Source organism: Corvus moneduloides, chromosome 24 (genome assembly GCF_009650955.1).
Source record: "Corvus moneduloides isolate bCorMon1 chromosome 24, bCorMon1.pri, whole genome shotgun sequence".
In the NCBI taxonomy this organism is placed as follows: domain Eukaryota; kingdom Metazoa; phylum Chordata; class Aves; order Passeriformes; family Corvidae; genus Corvus; species Corvus moneduloides.
Window position 1 is genome coordinate 2,635,914 of NC_045499.1, and position 23,342 is coordinate 2,659,255.

General features: G+C 55.5%; 1 protein-coding gene across 2 annotated transcripts; it reads right to left on the reverse strand.

Annotated features, from left to right (window-relative positions):
- Positions 1 to 2,163: 2,163 nt before the first annotated feature.
- Positions 2,164 to 13,159, reverse strand: KCNA10 (potassium voltage-gated channel subfamily A member 10). 2 transcript variants are annotated; one of them, XM_032133398.1, is made up of 2 exons: positions 12,997 to 13,159; positions 2,164 to 3,983 (listed from the first exon to the last, which is right to left on the reverse strand). In XM_032133398.1, exon 2 carries the CDS (start codon positions 3,907 to 3,909, stop codon positions 2,359 to 2,361), a length of 1,551 nt encoding a protein of 516 aa, XP_031989289.1. In that variant the 5' UTR covers positions 3,910 to 3,983; positions 12,997 to 13,159; the 3' UTR covers positions 2,164 to 2,358. The 2 variants fall into 2 exon arrangements, with proteins under 2 accessions (XP_031989289.1, XP_031989288.1); XM_032133397.1 differs by lacking the exon at positions 12,997 to 13,159 and adding an exon at positions 7,423 to 8,044.
- Positions 13,160 to 23,342: the final 10,183 nt, after the last annotated feature.

The following is a 23,342-nucleotide window of genomic DNA, read 5'->3' on the forward strand; positions in this document are numbered from 1 at the left end:
AGCTGGAGATCTGTAATTATCTGTTTTCCAGAGAAGCCATGGCTGCCCCATGCCTGGGACTGTCCAAGGCCAGGCTGGATGGGGCTTGGAGCAGCCTGGAACAGTGGGAGGTGTCCCTGCCCGTGGCAGGGGTGGGATGGGATGAGTTTTAAGGTCCCTTCCAACCCAAACCAGTCTGGGATTCCGTATTGCCCCATGTCTCAACCCTCCCACACACCATTCCCAGCTGGAATTGCATTGCCATGGAGCAACACAAAGCCAGAAACAAAAAGCTGAGTCCAAATAAACAATATTTTCTGCATGCCAAATTTGGAAGCATTTATTCTTTTGAGGATAAAGTTTACAAGTTTATAAGAATCAGGTTGTCCATCCATCCACCCATCCATCCATCCCAGCACCATTATGGTCCATGTTTGCAGGGGGAGTGGAAATGTGCTCATGGCTAATCAGGCTGAATATTTCCCAGCCCAAACCTTCTCATCAGAGTTTTTTGTGGTGATTTCCCAAGGAAAAACCACCAAAAGTGCTTCTGATTAGAGAGGCTGGGAGAGAATGTGGGGAGGGGAGCAATAAAAATACAAAAGAATGGGAAAATTCAAGTTTTCTGGAAGGAAAGGAGAAAGAAGCTGCTATGAAATAAGAATAGTGATGTGGAAGAGCAGCTGGGGAGAATTGAGGGGTGAAAAGAGAGGAGCTGGGAATGTTTGGGTGCTGTTCCCAGCTGTTCCCAGCTGTTTCTCCTCCAGCTGTGCCCAGCTGTGCATTCTCCAAGTGTCCCCACAGATGATGGAACTTGGACACAGCGGGAAGGAGATGAAATAGCTCTGACAGTTTCTCCTGTCCGAGATGATGGTGTGGGGTTTGCAAGAGGTGGGGAAAAGGATGGTGGAAGGATGGGAAAAAAACAACAGGGAGAGCAGGTGATAAGTGGGATTTGTCCCAGAGGGAAAAGGAATTGCACTGGTCATGCCTCAGATCCATCTCCTGGGGTGCAAAACACCTCATTGCAGAAAGACAGTGCACAAAATCCCCTAAAACCAAAATAAAAACCCCCTCCCACCAGGACTGTGGGATTTCTGCTACAGGGAAAATCCCGAACCCACATTTTCCAACAGACCAGGAGCAATAAATCTAATCCCTGTTCCACCACTGCTTTCTGAATGAGATTGCACACCAGGGATGCTGGCACGCTGTGTAATGATCACGGGGATCCGTCAGGAGATGAGACATCCATGCAGCAGGTGTGGGATAGCAGAGCAGATGACACACTGCACGAGAAGCTGGGATTTTAATGGAGGCAGAAACATCAGAAAAAAAGAAAAAACAAGAGTCGAGCGAAACAGGGAAGTGGGAACAAAATGTTTTTGTCAGAAAACCTGCTGGCATTGGAGAGAATGGCAAAATGAGCGGTTGCTGGCTGCTCCCATCCAAAGTGCCTCTGGAAATTTGCATTTTTAGGAAAGCAGAAGTGCCTTGTTACAGCAGGGAGCGGAGCTGTCAGGAAATGTTGGCTCTCATCGCTCTGTGCCCCCTTTGCAGCACCAGAAGTGACAGTAAAAGCTACAAGGTCACAGTGGCTCGTCCCCAGGGTTGTTTGTAGACCAGATAATGAGCGTTTGTTGCAGGAGGAACCCCATTCCCTCTCTAAGAGCTCAGTTTTCCAGCAGAAACCCCAGCGGGCTTTGAGCCGCGGTGCCCTGGACCTCTCGTGTGGCTGTGCCACCGTGACTGGTCAGCATCCCCTAATCCCCCACCTGCTGCCTCGGGGACATCCATGACTGCCCACCCTGCTGGGCCATCACAGTTAATTAGTCAGGCAGACCAGGGAACCCATCCAGCTGAAAATATCCCTTCTTGTTTCTTTTTGCCAGCTTATTTTTCAGTCGGAGCTGTCGCAGGTGTGGGGATTTGTGAGACCCCCAGATCTGAGGTGGTGAGTGGGGAGTAACTGTTTAAAATGGGCTAAGAAAAGCAGGGAGCTGGACCCACCTTCATTCCTGGACAGCTGGGTGTCACCGAGCCAAGCATTTCATGTCATTTTGCCCTTTTTCCTCTCCGGTAAACGGGGAAACCTCTGTATGTGGGGAATTCCACTCTGACGCCATGGACGGGGAAGAGAAATGTCAAGCAGATGAGCATCAAATAAAAAACACCAGACCGATGGGGAGGGCAGAGAGATAAGAAAGATGGTATTTATTTGAACAGCCACAGGAAATCAGAGATTGAAAAATGTCTAGAAAAAAAAAAAAAGCAGCAGCACATTTGATTAAAAAAAAAAAAAATCAGAGCATGCAGATGTTGGATACGTTTTCCAGCCAATCCCACCTGACCGTGCCCAGTCCCTCAGGGCCTCAACCATCATTTTTTGGCCTTGTCTCGAGGGTAACCCCCATTGGTCTTATTGAGTGACTCCATGCTGCCATTGCCCGTGGCCACGCTGGCCAGCAGCCGTTCCACCTCCCCGGGCAGCATCTGCTTCTCCTCGTTCTCCGTCTCCCGGTGGTAGAAATAGTTGAAGTTCGAGACGATGACGGGCACGGGCAGAGCGATGGTCAGCACCCCCGCGATGGCGCACAGAGTCCCCACGATCTTCCCGCCCAAGGTGGTGGGACACATGTCTCCGTAGCCCACGGTGGTCATGGTCACCACGGCCCACCAGAAGCCATCGGGAATGCTGGAGAAATGCGACTGCGGCTCATCGACTTCCGCGAAGTAAACGGCGCTGGAGAAGAGGATGACGCCGATGAAGAGGAAGAAGATGAGCAAGCCCAGCTCCCGCATGCTGGCCTTGAGGGTCTGCCCCAGGATCTGCAGCCCCTTGGAGTGCCGGGAGAGCTTGAAGATGCGGAAGACCCTGACGAGGCGGATGATCCGCAGAATGGCCAAGGACATGTTCTGCTGCCCGTTGAGTTCGCTCTGCTGGATCAGCTCGGTGGTGAGCGTCACGAAGTAGGGGATGATGGACACAATGTCGATGATGTTCATGATGTTCCTGAAGAACTCAGTCTTGCTGGGGCACACGATGAACCGGACAAAGAGCTCAAAGGAGAACCAGACGATGCAGGCGGTCTCTATGACGAAGAAAGGGTCTGTGAAGGTGCTGTGGGCCAGCAAGGTGTCTGTCACATTCTTAGAAAGCTCCTCGGTGGACTTAAACTCCCTCTCCTCCCGGAACTCCGGCAGGGTCTCCATGCAGAAGATGATGATGGAGATGACAATGACCAGGACAGAGACCAAAGCTACACCTCTGGCTGCACTGGAGCTCTCGGGGTACTCGAAGAGCAGCCAGAACTGCCTGTGAAAGTCATTGGTTGGTAAGAGGGTCTCAGGATCCTTGATGAACCCTTCATCCTCCCGGAACTGGTCCATGGCTTCATCACCCAGCTCATAGAAGGTGATTTCATCAGCAAAGACGTCGATGGGGACGTTGGCCGGGCGCCGTATTTTCCCCCCAGACTGGTAATAGTACAGGATCCCATCAAAACTGGGCCTGTTCCTGTCAAAGAAATATTCATTCCTCATGGAGTCAAAGTAACGCATCCTCTTTTCCGGGTCCCCAAGCAAGGTCTCGGGGAACTGGTCGAGGGTCTTGAGCCGCGTCTCAAACCTCAGCCCAGCGATGTTGATGATGACTCGTTGGTCCCCCTCATCCATGCCCACCCTCTCCCCCACCAGGTGGTCGCTGAACTCGGTGGAGAACCTGGAGAAGATGGTCTCATTGTTGGCGTTCTCGCTGTTGATGAGGATCCGCAGGTTGGACAGGAGGTTGGCGCAGCTGGGGTGGCCTTTCCGCGACTGCGCGGCGGGGCTGAGGTCGTTGGAATAACAGGGATCCTCCACGATCTGATCGGCGTTGTCAAAACTGACCAGTGCCACCTCCATCTCCTTCCAACTGGCCACGTCCATCATACACTAATCAGCTCACCAGCAGAAATCCCCGCGGCGGATGCCGGCTGCCCCCGTCTTTCCCACGCTAGGAGGATCTGCAAGGGACAGGGACACAGAGCTGAATTGTGCATGTGCTGAGCAGAGTGAAACAAACCTGAGCTCACACCACCCTGTTTTGGTTTTTAATGGAAACATTAATGCCACTGACCGGCAAAATGACTTCCAGCTAGTCGTTCACCTTTGCATCCTGCAAAGCCTTTTGGCAGGGCTTTGTCATTGCTAAAGCTCCCAAACCCACCTCCAGAACCCAAGGATGAAAGGTCAGGCAGAAGCAGAGGATGGGGCTGAATCCAGGTGTCCCACCCTGCCTCTCCCCAGTGATCCCAGAGCAAAGGTTCCTTTCATCCTTTTCCCGGTGTGGATCCAAAGTTCAGAGCAGGATTTGGAGCTTTTAAACACGGCTGTCCTGCTTAAGAGCAGCCCTTGATCCAGGTGGGAGAGGCATTGGGTCAAACCCCAGGAGGTCCTGGGCACGTTGCAGCTGGGTCAAGCAGTGTTTGGAAACAATTCCCAAAGCAGGAACCACGCGGGAATTTGGGGAGTGCAGCCCAGCAGGAAGCAGGCCAGGAGGAGAAATGTCCACTAGCCTTGGAGAACGCCTTTGCTCTGGGAAGAGGGGTTGGAACAGAACCCCTTGTCTTGATCCAGACCTTGGGGCAGGCAGAGGATGGGGTGACATCCTCCAGAGCTCTCCCAGTCCTCCTCCACGACAGACCCAGCACATTCCCAGCCCCAGGAAGAAGCTCAGGACTGAGCACTCGGGTCACTGGAGAGCACCTTTCGGGCCACAGGGTGGATTATCTCCCAGACCAGCTGTGTGAGGCACTCAGGAACAGCCAGCATGTCCCCAAATATTCCCAGGCACACACCTCCCCACACACCACCGACATCATTCTGAACTCAGCAAAGTCAAAGAGGAGCCCAGGGACCAGACCAAGTTACAGAGCTGGGAAATTACCTGTCCTGCCTCAGGGAGAAGCACAGAGAGGAATCAGGCGTTAACAGGGAACGCTTCTGTGGAGATTCTCCCCAGAATGAACTTTCCAAGTAAATTCAGTGCCCTGATTTATTTCCCCTCCAAATGTATTTTCCAGACATGAGACACCACAGGAGGACGCGTGGAGCTGCTCTGCGTGACCGCCGCTCACCAAGGGCACTCCGGCTTTCTTACCCAGCCAACTTCAGCGGGAGGGAGACAAAAAACCCAAATGCCCTCAACTGCCAGGAATAGCAACACAATTTAGGCCACGGAGCAGCAGCAGTGGCACCGGGGCCGGTCCTGTGATGAGGATGGTCCCCAGTGCAGGGTTTGCTTCTCAGTGCTGGGCAGAGACCCATCCCCCCATGGCTCCTGGTGCCTCGATCTCTTTCACTGGATTAATTTGGGGCATTGGATGGATCCATCCTTGCTGACACACAGCTGGGAAGGGGGTAGGACAAGCCAAAATCCTGAATCTGTTGCAGAAATGGGTATCACCATCCCGGCTTGCTGTGAATCCTCCCTCTCCTCCCCTCAGCTTTACAGCCCCGGCAGCAGAACTTCGTACAGGACCCAGCATCCCTATCCCAGACCAGGCAAAGCCTCACTCTCTCCTCAGTGGGAGAGATTCTGGGTGTGCGGACAAATCCTACAATTTATCATAAGTTATTTACAAGACCAGGTTTCTTTGCTTAAACTAAACCCACAAAGCTTGGCTACTCTTAGAAATCCAGCCCTACAGAGCTGCTTCAGGCTGGTTTTGTGCCAAATTCCCCACTTGGGACACGTAGAGGGGAGTGGTTGGGGCAAGGGACAGAACGAAGAACCTCCTGCCTGGAGGAAGCAGCAGCAGCAGCAGCACGGTTGTGTCCCCAAAGTGACCTCAGGCAAAGCTGGGGAACCCCAAGGACTCCAAACCTGAGTCCTCCAGCCCCAGCCATGCCCAGCTCGGACATGCCCAAGGTCTTCGTGGGGCTGGATTCACCCTGGGCTGGACAATTTGGTGGCTTTGTGAGAAGCTGGTGCTGGCAGGATGATTTGAGGCATCGGAGCAGCAATCCAGAGCTGAGGATAACCCTGGTTTCAGGAGCATCAGGAGGCCTGCGAAGGGATACTGCAACAAACCTGGCCCAAATAAAGCTCTTTTGAGTCTTTCAAGGGAAAAACAAACCCTGAAGGAAAGAAGAAAAGCAGCCCACCTCATTCCCTTCTTGCATTCTTGTTTGTTCTTAATATCAATCCCAAGCTGATTTTTAAATCAGAATAAAATAAAGTTTGAATCAGAGTTTAGTGTTCACTGGCAGGGTGAGCTGACCTGACCCACCACACCTCCAGCCTGGGGGAGAACCCAGAGGGGTCCCCATGTCTGGGAACATCTCTTGGCAGTGGAACAGAGTGGAGCAGCTAAAGCTGACCATGAAATTCCCAGAATCCCAGAGTACGCTGAGCTGGAAGGGACCCACAAGGGGAAATTGCATCCCGAGGCAGCACGGTGAGGTGATCTCGGTGTTTTGAGCGTTAGGGACGCTCGGCTCTTGGCACTGCTCGCTGGGCAGGAAGGCTCCCCAGCCCCAGCTTGGAGCGACATCTGATTTGGGATGTGCTGAAAGCTGCCTTTGCTCCAGAGCCTCTGCGAACATCGAGCTGAGCCCCCCCAGCACCGTCCCTGCTGGGGAAACTGAGGCACAGAAGGGGCAATTTAGATGTCTTGGGCAGGGCTGGGAGTGGAAAGTCGGGCTCATTCTCCCCCCTGGGACATGGAAAGGAGCTTTTTAGCTCCATTTCAAGCCCTTGGAACAGCTTCCCATGGGATGAAGGGCTCTGAGGTTCCTTTCCTTGCCTCAAACCCCCGGAACACGCCGATGTCTGTCTGTCCCTGTCACTGGAGGGAGGTGTCCCGCCTGTCCCCAAGCCCCCGAACCACCTTATCTGTCTCATTTTTAATTAAGACCAAAACTAACAGGGCGTCCCGAAGCCACAAAACATCCTCCCTAAGCTTTGCACCGTGCTCCAGGCTCCAGCCGAGGCTTGAACTAGAAAGTTGCCTCGTTTTTTCCTCCTAAATCACCCAACATCTGCTTCTCGGAATCTGATTAACTAATATCCTTCAGCGGAAATCCCTGCCTGTGGAAAATCATAATAATAACAAAAAAAACCACACGAGGGAGAGCGACGGTGAAAGAGAAAGGTCATTTTGAGGGAGAGTTTGTGTTTTACCCAGCACATCCCAGGGAATCGGGGCTGTGGTTTCCACCAGGCTCTCTGCATCCAGTGAAACCTTCCCGCCTGCAGTCCCCTACTCTGCCCACTCCTTCCACCACCCTCACGCTCCTGTGGCGAACAATATCCATTTCCAAGGTTTTTCCAGATTATTGGAGGCATTGAGCCTCTTCTCCCCCCTCCTCTCCTCTCCTCTCCCCATCATCCCTGAACGGGATGAGAAAGGAGCAGATTCTTCCCGCTGCCCGCACACGCCAGCGCCTGCAAGGACTCACCTGGACAGGGCATGGAAGCGCCAAGGCTCTCTGCATCTGGGAAGAGAGTTATTAAACACGCATAGGGATGTGTAGGGAAAGCAGAGATGAAAGAAAAGTCCAGCCGTACCCTCGAAAGGTGCCTTTGGGATAACGCAGGCAATGTCATTTAAAAGGCTGCTCTCTCTTTGGTTCACCGGGGAATTGGCAGCCCCGCGCTCCGGGGCCGGGCTTTGGCAGGCGCGGCCCTGGGATCCGGCACCGTGCGGAGCCCCGGCCCCGCCATCCCCCGGCGAGCCCTGGAGTCAGCCGGGGGTCCATGGGGACAGGGGCTGGTGCCGTGCTGAGGACACCCTCTCCCCACGCCCCCTCGCCCGGGGAGGGGGGACCCGGCCACCCACCTCCTGCCCCCAGCCGCCGGCGGGCGAGACGGGGGAGGACGTGCCCTTCTGGCGGATGCCACCTTTAATCCCCGGTAATGCTCCGGATGGTCCAGCGGGGACAAGTCTTGTCCGTGACGTGGCGAGGTCTGAGCTGGTCCCCGGGAGGGAGGCCGAGAGGGGGAACAGGGACCCACACACCGCTGGCACCGGGAGAGAGATTTACAGCAGGCGAAAGGGCTCTTTTCAGTAAGAATATAAAATAATGGCATTGAGAAGAGGAGGGGAGGGGAAAGCCCAAGGGTTGGAGCATCCCCCGCTGCCCACCTACCTCTCGCCTGTGGCCGTGGGGACAGCGGGCGCCTTTCCAGGAGGGGACGGCCACAGTGCCACCACCACCACGTGGGACATCTCCGTCCCCGCCCCGGGGTGACTGGGACCAGTTGCGGCAGCGGGTACAGCTGGCACAGCCCAGCAAAGGGCATCGGTGGGGGACGAGGGAGAGGAGGGACGTGGCCCTTCCTCAGGCCTGGATGCAGCTGGATGCTGGCTCAGACCCCAGCGCCACTGGGCTTGTCACCTCCAGGAATTAATTAATTAATTAATTAATAAGCTCCCTGGGTGGACAGGACCGGGCAGGTTGGCATGAGGCGTTAAAATAACCGGGGTTTTTGTTTTCTTTCCTCGTTTTTCCCTTCTTTCCATCCCGGAGCTTGCCATGCTCACGGCCATCTCGCCTTGGGTGCTCCTGAGTGGTTTCGTCCCTGTTGGCCTCACCCAGGGCTGGATCCCACCTCTCCCTTCACCCAGGTTACCTTCCCACCCTCCTCCTCCTCCTCCATCTCCTCCTCGCCCTCTCAGGCAATGGGGGAAGGCAGAGGAGGGGGTGGCACATTTCTACCCGCAGGCTTCAGCCTGAATTCCTGAATTCCTCCACGGTGACGCTCCTTTGCTCTTGAGGGACCCGGTCACCTCGATTTCCCCCCCTCCAGCATCCTTTTCTGTCCTCTGAGCTATTTCTCCTCTCATGACGTTAATGAGCACATTAAACCTCCCTGTCCCGGAGGAGAGCCCGGCTTGGAGCTGGCTTGGAGCATCTTACAGACGTCTCCAGCCCTCTGTGATGGAAAGGGGACAGGAGATTATCCAGACCTTTGATCAGGTCCTTCAGGGAAGCTTTATCGTTTTACACACCATTTCTCTACCCCTGTAGATTACAGTCCTTAGATTTACCCTCATCCCACTGAGGGCATCTATGAAAAAAAGGAGTTAATTTTACATTCCTGGCACCTAAATTCGGCTTGTGTCCATCTCCCCTCCAAACCCAGCTCTGGAAGGGCTTTGAGCACAGGGTGATGAGATCTGTTGGCAAAATCTGACCTCTTTTGGTGTTTATTTTCCCAAAAATCTACCTGGAACTAACCAGGGTCACTTCCTGCATCCGGGCAAAGAGCAGCTGTGGCTGAGGGAAATGCGGAGCATGAAAAGCACCCAGAGGAGCCGAAGATCTGGCTTGTGCTGGGGCTGAGGAGCTTTAGCAAAAAAAACCCTTGATAATGGGGATATCTCCGGAGTGACAGCGCTGCTGTGGTCCGGAGGAGACGGGAACGGGGGGAGATGCCCGGAATAACATCACTGCCTCCAAGAAACGGGGCAGTTACACAACTCCCTCATCTCTGGGGAGTTCGGCTGCACCCCGGACACCCTCGGGAAAGTTCTGCCTTTGTTCCCAGCCAAGGTGACCTTAAACACCCTCTTGGCTTTAAGGATTTCAATCCCCGCTCCAGCCAGGCTGCCCCAGGCACTCCTCCGGCACTTCTTTCCCTCTAACCCTCTGCTCCTGGAATCACCAGCTCTGCTGGGATTTATCCCGCAGACAAATTTGGCCCCCGAGGGTGTCCTGCATCCCGGATGGACCAGAATCCAGCAAGTCCTGGTACAGGATCGCTGCTCAGCAGCTCTGCACGCACAGCTCTGACAGCAGAGGGGAGATAAAACACCCTCGAGCCTGTCCTAAAACAGAGAGGGATTAGCTGGCAAAGGAGGAATATTTGGCAGCAGGTGCCTGAATTTTTGTTTGCACAGGGAGCTTAATTTTCCCTGCGGGAATGGTGCAGGAGACAGAGCAGCTCATCCCAGCCGCTTCCCTCTGCTCTGACGCGGGATGAGCCCGAGCAGGGAACAAGGGGGAGGCTGGAGGGGTCCTGCAGGTCCCGTCCCGCAGCGGAACGAGGCAGGGACTCTTTCTTTGCTTCTCCTGAATTCTCTGAGCCCACAGAGATTCCTGTGAAATCCGTGTGGGCCGGGCTCTGCCGTGCACCGGCTCCGGTCCGCGGAGCAGCTCGGGGCAGTAATGAGCCCCCGCTAATTGTCCTCTCCTTGCCGCACTAATTACCTGGGGTTCAGTAATTCCAGCCCCGCGGCTCTGGGATGGAGCTCAGGTGGCTCCGCGGCGTCTCCACCAAGGGAATTTTTCTTATTTCTCGTCCCAGCTAATTGAAGTGCCCCTCAATTAGCAACAGTCCCCCAGCATCAGGAGGGCTGGATTTTGGGGGGGTGCAATTTGTAAAACCACGACCCAGACCCTTCAACGCCCTCGATTAGGGCTGGGTTATTAATATTCGAGCTCTGATTCGGGCACGGAGTGTCCTCGGAGGCTTAGTGAGGTGCCCTGGGCATCTGGCACTGATGGAGCAGGGCAGGAATCATCTCGGGAAGGAAAACACGGAGCTTCTGGGTTTGCTGCTGGGGGAGACCCTGTGAAAATTTGTGGCTGGTCCTCCTCCTTAGGAGAGGTGTTTGCGAATTGAACTGTTTAGATTCCAAGCGAATGTGTGCAGCTGTGAGGGAATCAGCAGGAGGGGAGATGCTGGCAGTTTGTGAATGATAAAAATATAGGAAAGAGTAATTCAGATCTTCCAGGGGATGATGGCATCTGGCAAGAGCTGCCTCTGCTTTGGAGTCCTCACTGTGGGAATAGCAGAGGAATGGAAAAGGGGCCAAAACACACTGAAATAATGGTGTGGCTCAGAGCAATCCCAGGGTTTCTTCAGCCCCAGGAGAGCCCAGGGCTCAGGAGCAGCCAGACCTGAAACCTCTTTGCTTTTAAAAGCAGAGGTTAAAGTTTGTCTGCGGCAAGGGGGGGAAGGGGGGGACAGGATGAGCCTCAACATTTAAACACACAAATTGTCTTTAAACTGCAAGAGAGTAGGTTTAGATCAGGTATTTGGGACTAAATGTTCCCTGTGAGGGTGGGCAGGCCCTGGCACAGGGTGCCCAGGGAAGCTGTGGCTGCCCCTGGATCCCTGGCAGTGTCCAAGGCCAGGTTGGACGGGGCCTGGAGCAGCCTGGGACAGTGGGAGGTGTCCCTGCCCGTGTCAGGGGTGGGGCAGGATGGGCTTTAACATCCTTCCCAACCCAACCCATCCTGGGAATCCATGAAATTGCACCAGGAAACAAATTATGAGCCTGAGCCAGCAGCCACCAGCTCCTACAGGCTACTTCCCTCTCCGTGCCTCAGTTTCCCCAGGGCTGTGGATGTGCCATAGAGCCAAGCAGGAGCTCTTCAGGAAAAGAGGAACATGAGGAAGATCCCCAGCTGGATTCCCAGTGCTGGGATGGAGTGTCCATCACTGCTGACCCCACGGCAGGCAGAGACCTGTGCCCAGCCCGACCCCTACAGCCCTCCCCACTTTTCATACCTCCTTCTGATTTTTCCACCCATATTTTTTAATATTTAAAAAATCAGATTATTAGAGAGCTCGGCACATAGAGTCCACGCCACGAGACAGTTGAAACCTTTCTTATACCCAGCCATGGAGTCCAAAATTAATCAGCTATGGATTAACCGGGTCAGGATGTAATTTAATAACCAGCGAGGGCGAGTTCCTGCTCGGAGGGAGCCGGCGAGGTCCCGCTCCGAGTGTGCCGTGAAAGCGGCCACAGCCCAGCGCAGGCAGCAGGAAAAGCCAGGTGGGATGAAACCAGCCCTGCGGTGGTGCCGGCTGCTCCACCGAGGGACAGGGATAGCCTGGGACCGGGCCAGGCTTGGCTGCAGCTGAGCCCTCCTCATCTTCCCTGCACTCCGAGCCGGGGTTTAGCCTGATTCAGGAAAAGATTTAAATGGATTTTTGGCTGTGAGGTGCTGCGGTGGCTTCTTGGGGATGCTAAGTGAGCTCTTCGGGGGCCGGGTCTGGTCCCCGCTGGGATTCACGGAGCAGTCGCTGCTGCAAAGTGTTGGACACACTTTGGGGAGCGGCTGCTGAATGGACACACGGACACAAAGCGCTCGGAAAGTGCTTTGATCAGCCTGGAGTGGCAGAGGTGTAAAAAAGGGGGTGCGTGGAGTGACCTCTTCCCTCCGGAGCATCCCGGCTCCGCCCGGGCGCCTGGCTGGGGCCGGGGCAGGCAGCCATCCCCCCACTGCCACCGTCCTGCTTACTGCCCTGTAACACGATAAAGAACTCGATCCCAAATCGATGGGAAACTTTCCCAGTCCGTCCCAAAGTGCTGGGATAGAGGCAGAGCGGCCCCCCTCCACCCCCAACCCAGCACCGAGAGCTCGGTGCTGTCACCTCAGTCTGCTCCTAGGGATGAACGAATGACTTTGTCCCCCTCAGAATCTGCACTGGCAGCAAACCCTGGAGGAGGTCAGCGGCCGGAGGCAAAACCGGAGAGGAGGTATAAATGGAAAGCAATAGGAAGCCGCTAATCGGGTCAGACGGATCCTGCATTGATCCCGATTTCTGCAACAGCAGCACTAAAAGCAGCCTGTGGCAGGTTTGGGGTCCCGGTGTAGCTCCAGGCTTGTGGCTTCGTGTGCTGAGCCAGAGGCACTGCAGAGGTCAGGGCGGCCCCCAGCCCAGCCCAGCAACCCACACTCCCACGGCGCCCGGGAGAGGACAGGGGAATTCGGACCCGCAATAAGTAATTAAGACTTAAAGTGATTGAGATGACGCCAGTGGGACCCTCTGACTCCTGGCAACCCCGGGGTTCCCCGCAGCACTCCCCCGGTGCTCAGGAACGCTTCACCCTCCCCGTTTCTGCAAGGACAAACTAAACTTCCCCCCGGTCACCACCACCCAAAAAAACCCCACCAAAAACCAGAAAAGCAGCCCCCGACTGCCCCAAACCCACCCACCAACCTCTCCTCTCCTCTGTCCCCAAACTTCCCCTGGCCACGACGGCGGCTGAGCCCAAGAGGGGAGCAACAAACCCGGCTTTAGCATCGTCCTCATCCTCCTCCGGCGTGCGCGGTGCCCGTGCTCCCATCGCCGCCTCCTCGGCTGCGCCGGCCGGGGCTGCCCGGCGGAGCTGCCCCTCCGCCTGTGGCGGGCAGCGCTGGGATGCTCCAGCCTCTCCTGCGGAAAGGCGATGCCGGTACCCACGTGAGCCCGGTGGGACTCCTTGCCCTCATTCTCCTTGTGCCTGAAATGGGTTTTTGCTCCCTCGCTTGTCCTGCCCGGCAGCAGCAGCAGCGGCATCCAGGACTCCAACCCACCTCTTTCATGTCTACAGAAGTGTCTGAGGCCTTTGCTTTCCGAGTGAGGGTGAGGAAGGAGCTGCGTGGAGCAGAGGGAGAGGAGGTGATGCCCAGATGTGGCCCAGATGTGACCCCTCCGACCAGAGCTGCTCACTGGGATGCTCTGCCACACGCAGCCAGGACAGGTTTCACAGGGAGCTGGTTCTTCTGCATCCACGGAGAGAAAAGCTGGAAAAACAGGAGCCTCCAGTGCTCCCAGTGCCAGCACAGACACACCGAGCACCAGCCAGGTGGAGGCATCCAGGGCCCCTCCGGCCCTTTGTCCAGGCACTTCCTCACCTGGGCCTGGTTTTTCTCCGGCGCACAGGAAAATCCTCTGTTCCCGGGAGCCTGGGATTGACATCGCAAGAGCTCCCAAACTGCTGAAGCTTCGGGAGCAGGAACTGCCTCCCCGGGGCTTTTACCGTGCTGTTCTCCTATGGCCAGGGGGAGCTGCTCCTGCAGCAGCCCCTGCGGGGGTGTCACACCTCGATGGACAGCTCTGGGTCCTGGCTGTGCCTTCACTCAGCCCGGAGCAGCCCCCGGCAGGTGCTGGGCAGAGCTCTGGATGCGGCCACAACCCCTCCGTTGTTCCAGTGATCCATCGGGACTGTGAGCATGACCCACCACCCCCACTTCAGGCAGCCCAGCTGCTGTTCCAACCCTCTGCCTGTTTTTCCAGCAGGATTTAATGAAACCACAACAATTTCCCTTTCCATGTGTTCCCCCAGCGAGCTCCACCTTCCTTCCCTGCCCCAAACTTCCAAGCTGACCGAAAATTCCCAAGCAAAGGCAAAAACACCACTCTGCAAAGGGATTGGACGCACAGGAACGGGGGAGCACCAGCCGGGGCATTTCCTGACTGACCTCCAAAAGTCATCTGCATCCTGAATCCTCCTGCCAGCATCTTGGGAAGCGGAGCTTTTCCCTCAAGCTTTATTTCAGCCCGTGTAATTGGGGCAGGTTTGCATGCTGTGAACCGGGATAGGAAAATACTGAGATCAGCCTGCACTGAGCCCTTCCAGAGGCATCCCGGCAGGGGCGTGTGATGCCATGAAGATTTTTGCCTTTTCTTTTATACCCCTGTTATACCTTTTTACAACTTCTGTACTCTCAGTGCTTTTTCCCTACATTCTTGGACTTGTTTGTCAAGCTAAGAGACTAAACATTTTAGAAGCTTCGTAGCTGAGGATCAGTGTGCCCCAGACCCCAAGGTCCTCTCCAGAACACATTCTGTAAAAATAGAACCATCCAGGGGAAGGCTCCTTGGGGAAGGGGGCTCACTTGAGCCTCTCATTGGGGAATCTTTGATAGATCTGCTAATTAGTAAAACCTAGAATATTATACCCAATGTTGGGGGGGGGGAGGGGGACAGAGACACAGAGACAGACTCAGCAGGGTGCATCTCGATGCACATGACCTGGACATGTACACCTAAGGATCCTTAAAATAAATACCAAGGTAAAATCCCTTTTCCCCTTCTAACCGTGTATGCCTCTTGATTTTAAGACCAGGAAAAGGCATCAGTGTGCAGAGGTGGGGTCTCCCAGGGTGCTGCTCCAGAGAAAACCCAAGGAAATTAAAGGAATCCTGGAAAATCAGGTCTGGAAAATCCCCCCACCCCCCCCCCCCCCAGCTGTGGAAAAAATAGACCACAAGAAAAAAAAAAAAGAAGCAAAAAGCTGCCCGTGGGTCCCTCTTCTGCTGGCAGCCCCAGGCTCCTCATGCCAAGCTGGAGCTGATTTTGCCTCAGAGCAGTTTCTCAATCTCCGCCTGTAACCTTTACAAACAGAAACAGCCCAGGGACTCGCAGCTGCCCCAGGATGGGACGCCCCGGTCCCCACTCCACACCCAGGACAGAGCCACAGTTTTCCCAGCTGCATTCCAGAAGCAGAATTCTATCTTGGGATGCAATGGGAAATCAGTCACAAGGCACAGACATGGAACCTTGGCTATAAAAGCCGCGTTTTTAAGCCATTTTGGGGTTGGGGAGATGCAAAGGGAACAGCTCAACCTGGGAACCCCAACCCTGTGTCTCTGGGAATCAGCAAGACAACCATTATTTCCCCATTAAAAATTTGGCTTTGTTTGGTTGAGGCTTTGTTTGGCTGGAATTTCTGCACTGTCTGGAGACTGTCTCCTGCTGAGGCCGTGAAACTCATCACACATCAAACACGGATCAGTCCTTACCGGGTAATCCCGGGGTGGTGCTCAACTGGACCTGACCCCAACACTGACCAAGAAAAGCCTCTGATCGCTCTGAGCTCTGCCACCCATCCCTCACCCCGGTGACTGGTTTTCCATGGACTTTCCCATTGGTATTTGGAGGATGGAAGCGTTGGTAGAGCAAGCAGTGAGCGCTGAGCCAGCACCAGGACTGGCTCCTGCACTGCCCCACAGGACCAGGGAACACAACCTAAACCAGACTCTCAGAAAATCACGTTATTCTTCACCACTAAATGCAAACTGTACCAAATCCACGGAACCAGCAGCAGTTTGGACCCAATATTCCCATTAACCCTCCCCACACCCTGCTCTGTGCCACGGGGGTAAGCGCTGCGCAGTGGGGATTCCCACATTCCCTCCTTGGGACCACCTGAAATGTCCCTCTCCTTCCCAAGCCAACCTAAAAAGGGACATCCCATTAACTATTACTATTCTTGCAGCCTGAACCTGACGCCATCTTTCCTGCATCCCATCCCCTCCCAGTTTAATTCATCCCAACACAACGGATGCTCCCAACACTGTTTTGGAATTTAAGTGACTCCTTGACAGCCATGGATTTCAGCCCACCAGAAATCCTGACGAATTATTTCACTCCAGTTCCTCACAGTTTAATTGGAGCAGGCTGAAGGCAACCAGTATTTCCTGGGAGCATTTGGATGTCTTCACCATCCCTCGCACGCATTCCCATAAAGCAGATTGCAGCGGCTGAGGATTTTCTAATGGAAGCCTTGCAGAACATTCAAACCCATTAAAAAGATCACAGCCAAAAGTAACCACTTTATTTAAGTCTTGGAAGAGAAAGAGGCTGCGAATGCTCAAAGCACAGAGTGTCTCTGTCTGGGGTTGGGCACAGACCCAAGAGCAGCCAAAACTCCTGTATCAGCACAAGCTGCTCTAAAGCCACGAGCCCAGCACCAATTTAGCTGGAGATAAAATGGAAACCTTTTCAACCAGGGGATTCTTCAGCATCCTACTGACAATAAAGTAAAATAAGCGGCTTAATATAGGTGGGAACATTCCCAGCTGGGCTCGGCTGCATTTCCATTCTATCGCCAATGGTGTCTACAAGCACAGAAAAAATGATAAAGCCAGTGACTCACCTGCAGCCCTGGTCAGGCAGCCCAGGTCACAGCCCTTCCTCGGGCAGGAGGAGAATCCCGGCCGTTCTGGACGTGGCAGGTCCCTGCACATTTCTGACACGCAGGTAAGGATTAGAGTCTGTGTCAGGAAAGACTCAGATTCGGAAATCCTACACCCCAGTGAAACCCTACCTTGCCTCGCTGTCCTTGGATTTAAAGGAAACACGGGGAGGAACGCGGTGCTGCGAACAGGGCTGTGGGCAGCCCCAAACCACCCCAAACCCTCCAGCAGCCAGCCCAGAGGGAAGGGTGGTACCTCCCAGAGCCCACCTCCCAAGCTGAACCCCCCCCAGGGATCCCCTCAGTCCCTGGGGGCAGAATTATCCCATTGGGCAGGACCCCATGGAGGGAGGGAGTCCCCTTGGCATTGAGGGGTCCCCACCTCAGCAATGCTGGTTTTAAGAAGCAACATTTACATTTTAAGACCAAACGGCACCCAAGTGTCCGGCAGCTGTCTCCTGCCCAGCTGTGGGCTGCAGCCCAGGCTCGGGGTCCCGCCAAGGCCTGCTCCTCCCTCAACGGGGGCTGCATGGCTTTGGGATTGGGTCCTGGCCTCCACCTCCTCCCTCTGCCATGCTTTAGGGACATGAGGCCAAAACTTTGGGGAGTGGTTGGCTTGAGACCTGTCTGTGTCTGGAGGAGGCACTGGGAGCATTTCAGGGCATTTCCAGGAGGCACTGAGCACCCCACACTGTGGGGAACAGGAGAAGGGGCCCTGCATTCAGCTTGGAGCCCCAGGCAGTGCCAGGGAAGAGGTGACAAACCCCAAGGATGCAGAAGGCTCTTCCCAAAGACCCACCTCATTCCCTGAGCACCAAGAAAGAGCTGTAGGAGATTTTGGCTGCTCTGGTGGCTCCTTCCAAGCCTGTGGTACGGTGTCCTGGTCAGGTTTATCCCAAGAATTCATGGAATGTGTAAAACCTGTCTTCTTTTGGGGGAGGAGGATGGGAGGAAGGTACAGGCTGGAGGCTGCAGAGTGGCCATGACTTTGCAGACCAGCATGGATGGGTCTCCCCCACCTCTCCTTGCCCCACTGAGCTGACCAACACTTTGGTGTTCAGTACCACATCCAATCCCACAGAAGCCACGGACAGCAGGTGGTGCAGGAAAGGTCCATGGCTTGGCCACTCAGTTTTAACCCAACTCAGAAAGAAGCCCCAAAGTCCAACCTCACCCTTCAAGCACCAGCCAGGGCCGTGCAAGCCCAGCACCCTCAGAGGTGGGACTGCCTTGGGTATTTCCCAGAGGCTCCTGTTACACCGCAGCCATGGGAATCTCATTAATTACTTGTTCTGCTGAATGTTGGTAACGAAGGCCCAGGACACATCAAGAATCATGTTCGCATTGCAAGTGGCACAGGAACAGCTCCGGAGGGTGATGCTCCACAGAAAGGCCTGAAGTTGTTACAAGGACGTCAGGAGACTTGATACAAAGGGCCGGCTCATTAATAGCTAACGGGGCAATGAATTATGCACCCACTCAGCTGGGTTGGGTTTCTCCCTGCTCACTGCACCCTGACACCCCCATCACCCCCTGCTCTCTGCTTTCTGTCCCTCTCGGTTCTTTCTTCTCCTTATTTTTGTACTTGGTAGGATTTAAAGTCTTTGCCCATCACCAAAAGCTTCAAAGCCGAGTCCAGCCTGTTCCAGGACGATGCCAGAGCAGGACAGGGCACCACCCTGAACCCTCTCTGAGGAAGGCTGGATGCTTCCCCCATCACAGCAGCGCTGCTCCCGCTCCCAGAGACCCCTCGATGCCCTGGGAACCCGAAAGAGAAGCTCCAGGCAGCAAAACAAAAGCTTCCCACCGTGGCGTTCGGCAGGACGTGCCGTGCCCTGCCTGCCATCTGCCCGGCGCGGCGGGAGCAGCCCGAGCTGCCCGTGGCGAGGGCGGCCGAGCGCCAGCAGCTCCGCGCCGGCCACGCTCCAGCGGGTCCCTGGCAGGCAGAGAGGGACGGGAAAAGCTGGGAGAGGGCGTGGAGTGGGAGAAAAGGGGGGGTGGGTCCTCCGTGTGTTGGGACTTCGGGTTCACAGCACCCCCAAAGTCCTGAGCAGGAGAAGGGAAAGCTGAGATTAACTCGGTAAAAGGAGGTTCGGGGATCTCCCCGTTCCCTGCGCGACTCCGCCGCCGCCCCCAGCGCTGCCCAGCCCGGGGAGGGCACGGATCTGCCTTGTTCAGTGCGTTTCCAGCTGGGATAACGCAGCAGCTGCTGGGGCTGCTGGCGGGCTGGGACTGCCACTCGCTCCTATTTCAGCTGGGACAGCAATTCCCCTCCCTCCCGCCCTCCCGAGCCCCGTGTCCCTTCTGGTGTGCGGGCAGCGCTCTGGTATCCGCCTGACGCTGAGCCAGCGCGGTCCTTCCCGGCAGCTGCTCCCTCCCGAGCTCGAGATCCCGGCCGTGAGCCCACACGCAGCGTGTCAGAGGCAGCCAAAGGCTGTGCCAGCGTGAGTTCTGTCAACCAGCTCGCATCCCACCACCGCTGTGCCTCGGGCTGGCCCCCGGCAGCCGCAGCAGCACGGGAAGTGTGGGATGCTCACACGGGTGAGCTCTCCACTGCTGCTCGGAGCTGGGGATTTCGGAGAGGTCTGAGGCACAGCCACGACCCCAAAGCGCAGAGGAGGTGAAGCGCATTTAGGGCAGGGCCAGGAGCACCATCCCAGCCGCCGGCCCAGCTCTTCAGCCGGAGGACGATGGCCCCTGTGCCCTGAGGCCCCTTCCCCCAGCACTCTCCCTTCTCTAATCTTCCATTCTCACTTTCTCTGCCCGCTCTGATTTCACGGGCCGGGCTATGCTATCCCTCGTGCCGGGCTGGGGTTGGGCAATCTGATCCCCACCCCCTCAGCAGACCGTCTGCAAACACCGTCACCAACCACCCGGACCCCGCACTGACCCTCAGCTTCTGGGACTCAATGCCCGACTCGCTGCTGCTCCAGCTCCGGACAGGCTCCTTTTCCATGCCCGCCACCTTCTTGCCGGGTTTGGATAACCCCAACCCGCGTCACAGCGGCTCCTGGTCACCAAAATCGGGCTATTCTGTGTCAGTAATAGGAAACTCCCAGCACCTCTGACCAGAGCTCGTGTCCGCTCCTGCCGCTGCTCGCTCCCTGGGGAGAGCAGCCTCTCACCCCAGTATCCACCGGGGATGACATCACAGCGTCCATCTCCAGCCCTAGTTTAATCCCCACCACAGTCTCCTCCCTGAGGGAGTGTTGCTTGTCCGTTTTTTATCAGCCGAAGGATGTGGAATCACAAAATTATTTGGACTGGGAGGGAGCTCAAAGCCCATCTCCAATCCCCTGCCGTGGGCAGCGACACCTTCCACTGTCCCATCCAACCTGGCCTGGGACACTTCCAGGGCTGGGGCAGCCACAGCTGCTCTGGACTGAAGGAAAGGAGAGGGAAATGGTTTCTTTTCAGATAATCAAGGCAGCAAAAAGTCACCGATGGAAAATGAAATGCTGGAGCAAGGTGGTAATTAAATGCTTTCCCTTTGGTGCCCCTGAAATCCAGGGGAAGATGGAGGAGCGAGGAGGAAAATGGGAACTGGGATCTCTGCTGCATCCTTTCTTCTCCCTGTGCTTGCTGGGGTCAGGCAGGAGGAAGGCGAGGGGGAGGCTCTGGGTCCCTCGCTGGCACCAGCATCACTGGAGGGGAAAATTCACTCCCGTGAGGTGCAGGATACCAGACTGAGCCAACATCCACCCCGAGGGGATATTCCTGCTTTGTGGAGGCATAAGGCCAAGCATGGCACCACTTCATGGTCACCAAATCCTGTCCAAAGCGACGGTATGGGTGGGGAAACTGAGGCACAAGAGGCTTGAGCTGCCAAACACCCCCTCCCACGAGGCAAGGGAGGAGCAGGTTTTGCTCCCTTTGTTCCTCTTCCCATCCCCAGCCTGAGGGAGCAGCTTTGCCTGTTCAGGTTTCTCCAGCTGAGTCTCCAAATCAGGTCCCTGCAGCAGCTGAAGCCTGGTAGCATCCCAGGGTGTTTGCTGGTGTCTCCAAAGCAGCAGTTTCTGTCTGCTCGGTGCTTGCTGGGTCTTGTTGGCCACGGGTGACTCTGAAAAAATGACCAAGAAAATTAAAGTTACTGTCAGTAATCTTAAATTCACCTTGCAGGGCAATTTGTGCCCCTCCCAGAGCAGATTTAGTGGACCGTAAACCAAAAAAAAAAAAGACCAAAATAATTCGTAGCAGGAATTAAATCCAACAGTGCCGCTGTCTGGGGGATGGGAATACAGCAGCTGCATCCAGGAGCAGTTGCACAGCGCACCACAAAAACCATTTAAACCTCATCAGCACCGGGGACAGCCCAAGACACTCCCCGTGTTCTCCAGGATCTGCATCCAGCCCCAAGGCAGGGCTGTGCTGCTGAGGAATTGGGGCCTCCCCACCCCATCCTCTGCAGGGGGCAGGGAGGGAAGACGGAAAATTCACCCCAAAAAGGCTCCTGGAGATGTTGGCGGTGATATAACAGCTCCAGCCAGAAGAGGACAGTGGTGCCTGTGTTTTATTCAGGGTGGCACCGCGAGGGATTGAAAGGCTCCAGTTCTCTGTTTGCTGTTAAAATCCCTCTCCAACACTCACCCGGGCTCTGAGGGGGTCCAGGCTATTCCCAGGGACAAAAACCATCCAGCTGTGGGTGCAGAGGTGCTTGAGGGGACCTCAGCTGCGGCAGAGCTTGGCTCTGGCTGCTGGGAGGGAGCAGGGAGATATTGCGACAAAGATTGAACCTGAGGACGTAGAGAATTCATCTTTTGGGGGAAAATTTTTGCCTCAGATAAATCAGGACTCACTGGGCTGATCGGAAAGGTGAGGAGGGAGCTGCTTCAGCTGGTGCCATCGCTCCCTGGGGAAGAGATAAATAACGGCCATGGACATAAATATCCCTCTTCCTGCACACGGGCAGAGACAAAAGAGAATGGAAACACCCACTCATCAATGTGAATTTAAATATGACATTTCTGTGCATGTTGATACATATATAAATATCCTATAACTGCACAGGAACAGGTATTCAAGCTGTTCCCTGCATCCCAACATATTTTCCTAACCCCAAACTGACCCCAAAGGGGAGAGCTGCCCATGGCAGAGGGGCTGGCACGGGCTGCAGGGGTAATTTCTTGCTTGGAGTTAAAGAAAATGAGGATTAAAGCAAAAGCAGAGCTGGAAACCTGCCAGGACCCACCCACGTACCAGGGTCCCGTTGTGCTCCTGCTCTGGGGAGGAAGGCAGAGAACAGGAAACACAGGGAGAGACCTTTCCCTGTGGAAACACAGGGAGAGACCCTTCTGCTGCCAAAAATCACCAGATTTAGGGATCCAGCATCAAAACGTCCCAGGGATTTGGCACCAGCTCTCAGGTGCTGCAGTGAAACACTGATTCACAGCTCTTTCATAGGCTGAACCTCCAATCTGTATTTGTTTCTCTAAAAATCCTTCACCCCGGGATGGAAAGCCAGAATTGCCCCGTAAGAGGGGTTTTGTCTGCCCCGCTCCTCGGGAGCAGGGGGAGAGGGGGCTCTTGGTGGCAGACAGCAATGTTTGGATGCTGCAGGAACTGGGAAGGTCCCACTTGCCCCTCAAGCTGCTCACGTGCCCCAAACCCTCCCTGTTCTGCTGGTCCAGAGCTCACTGAACTTCCCTCTTGCCACGGAGGCCGGATGCAAAGGGCGAAGATCCAGCTCAGGAAGGCTCTCGGTGGAGATGAGCTTCCAGGCATTGTCCCAAAATGCTGCTTTCTTTCCCCAAGCGCCGCTGCTGCGATGCAGAAGCCGAGAGGACTCCCCAAGCTCGGCACATCCCTCGTGACGAGCTGTCACATCCCGCTCCGTCAGCCCCGACCTCCGAGCGCTGCGATGAGCACGAGAGAGGGGAAGAGCCCTGACAGACGGAGCCCCTCCGCCCTCCTTCAGCCCTCCCCTCCTTCCTCATCCCCAGCGTGGTGTTTCAAACCCGCTCTTTGCTGGTGCAAACCTGCCCCGGTGCAGGGCTGCTCCCGGCAATTAAGGGGGGACAAGGGTCCTCTGTAAAATTTATCCTTTTGGGAGGAAAAATGGGAAAAGCCACTCACTCAGCCCCTTTGGGCAGTCCCCTGGGCTGGAGAGGTGACATTTGAACATGGATAAATCCTCAGGAGCTCTTGGATGCTGATATATCCATCACCCCAGGGGCCTTGCCACCCCACAGACTTCCTGGGGTAAAATACCTTAAAATAAGCATTTGGAAAAAGGAAACTTTCAGAATTTTCCCTGACTGCAGGTGGCTCCTGAGGGGCTGGTTCCTCCTTGCTGCTCCCAAACTTCCCCTCCAGCCCCCCACCCCTCCTCCTGCTCCTGCCAGCTCCGCAGGCAGCACCACCCTCTCAATTCCCCGGCGTACGCCCTGAAACGAGACAGTGAAATTCACTGGTGTAAAACAAACCAACCCACAGGAGCCCACCTCTCCTCATCCCTTCCATTAACAATCCTTCTTCCCCCTCCCGGGATCCCGCAGGGGAGGACGATGAGACAGGAGCTGCCAGGGAGCTGTCACAACATCCCCGGCACCGCTGCCTGCGACACGCGGATCCGGCAGCCACATCCCGGCTTTGTTCCTGCCTCACCACCTAAACCCAACCCCTGCTCCCTCTAAGCTCGGCCTGGCCTCACTCACCTGCTCCACCCCAAGACCAGGA

What these genes read in the sequence shown, in the direction of transcription:
- KCNA10 (XM_032133398.1), bottom strand. Translation starts at nt 3,909, where the DNA reads ATGATGGACGTGGCCAGTTGGAAGGAGATGGAGGTGGCACTGGTCAGT.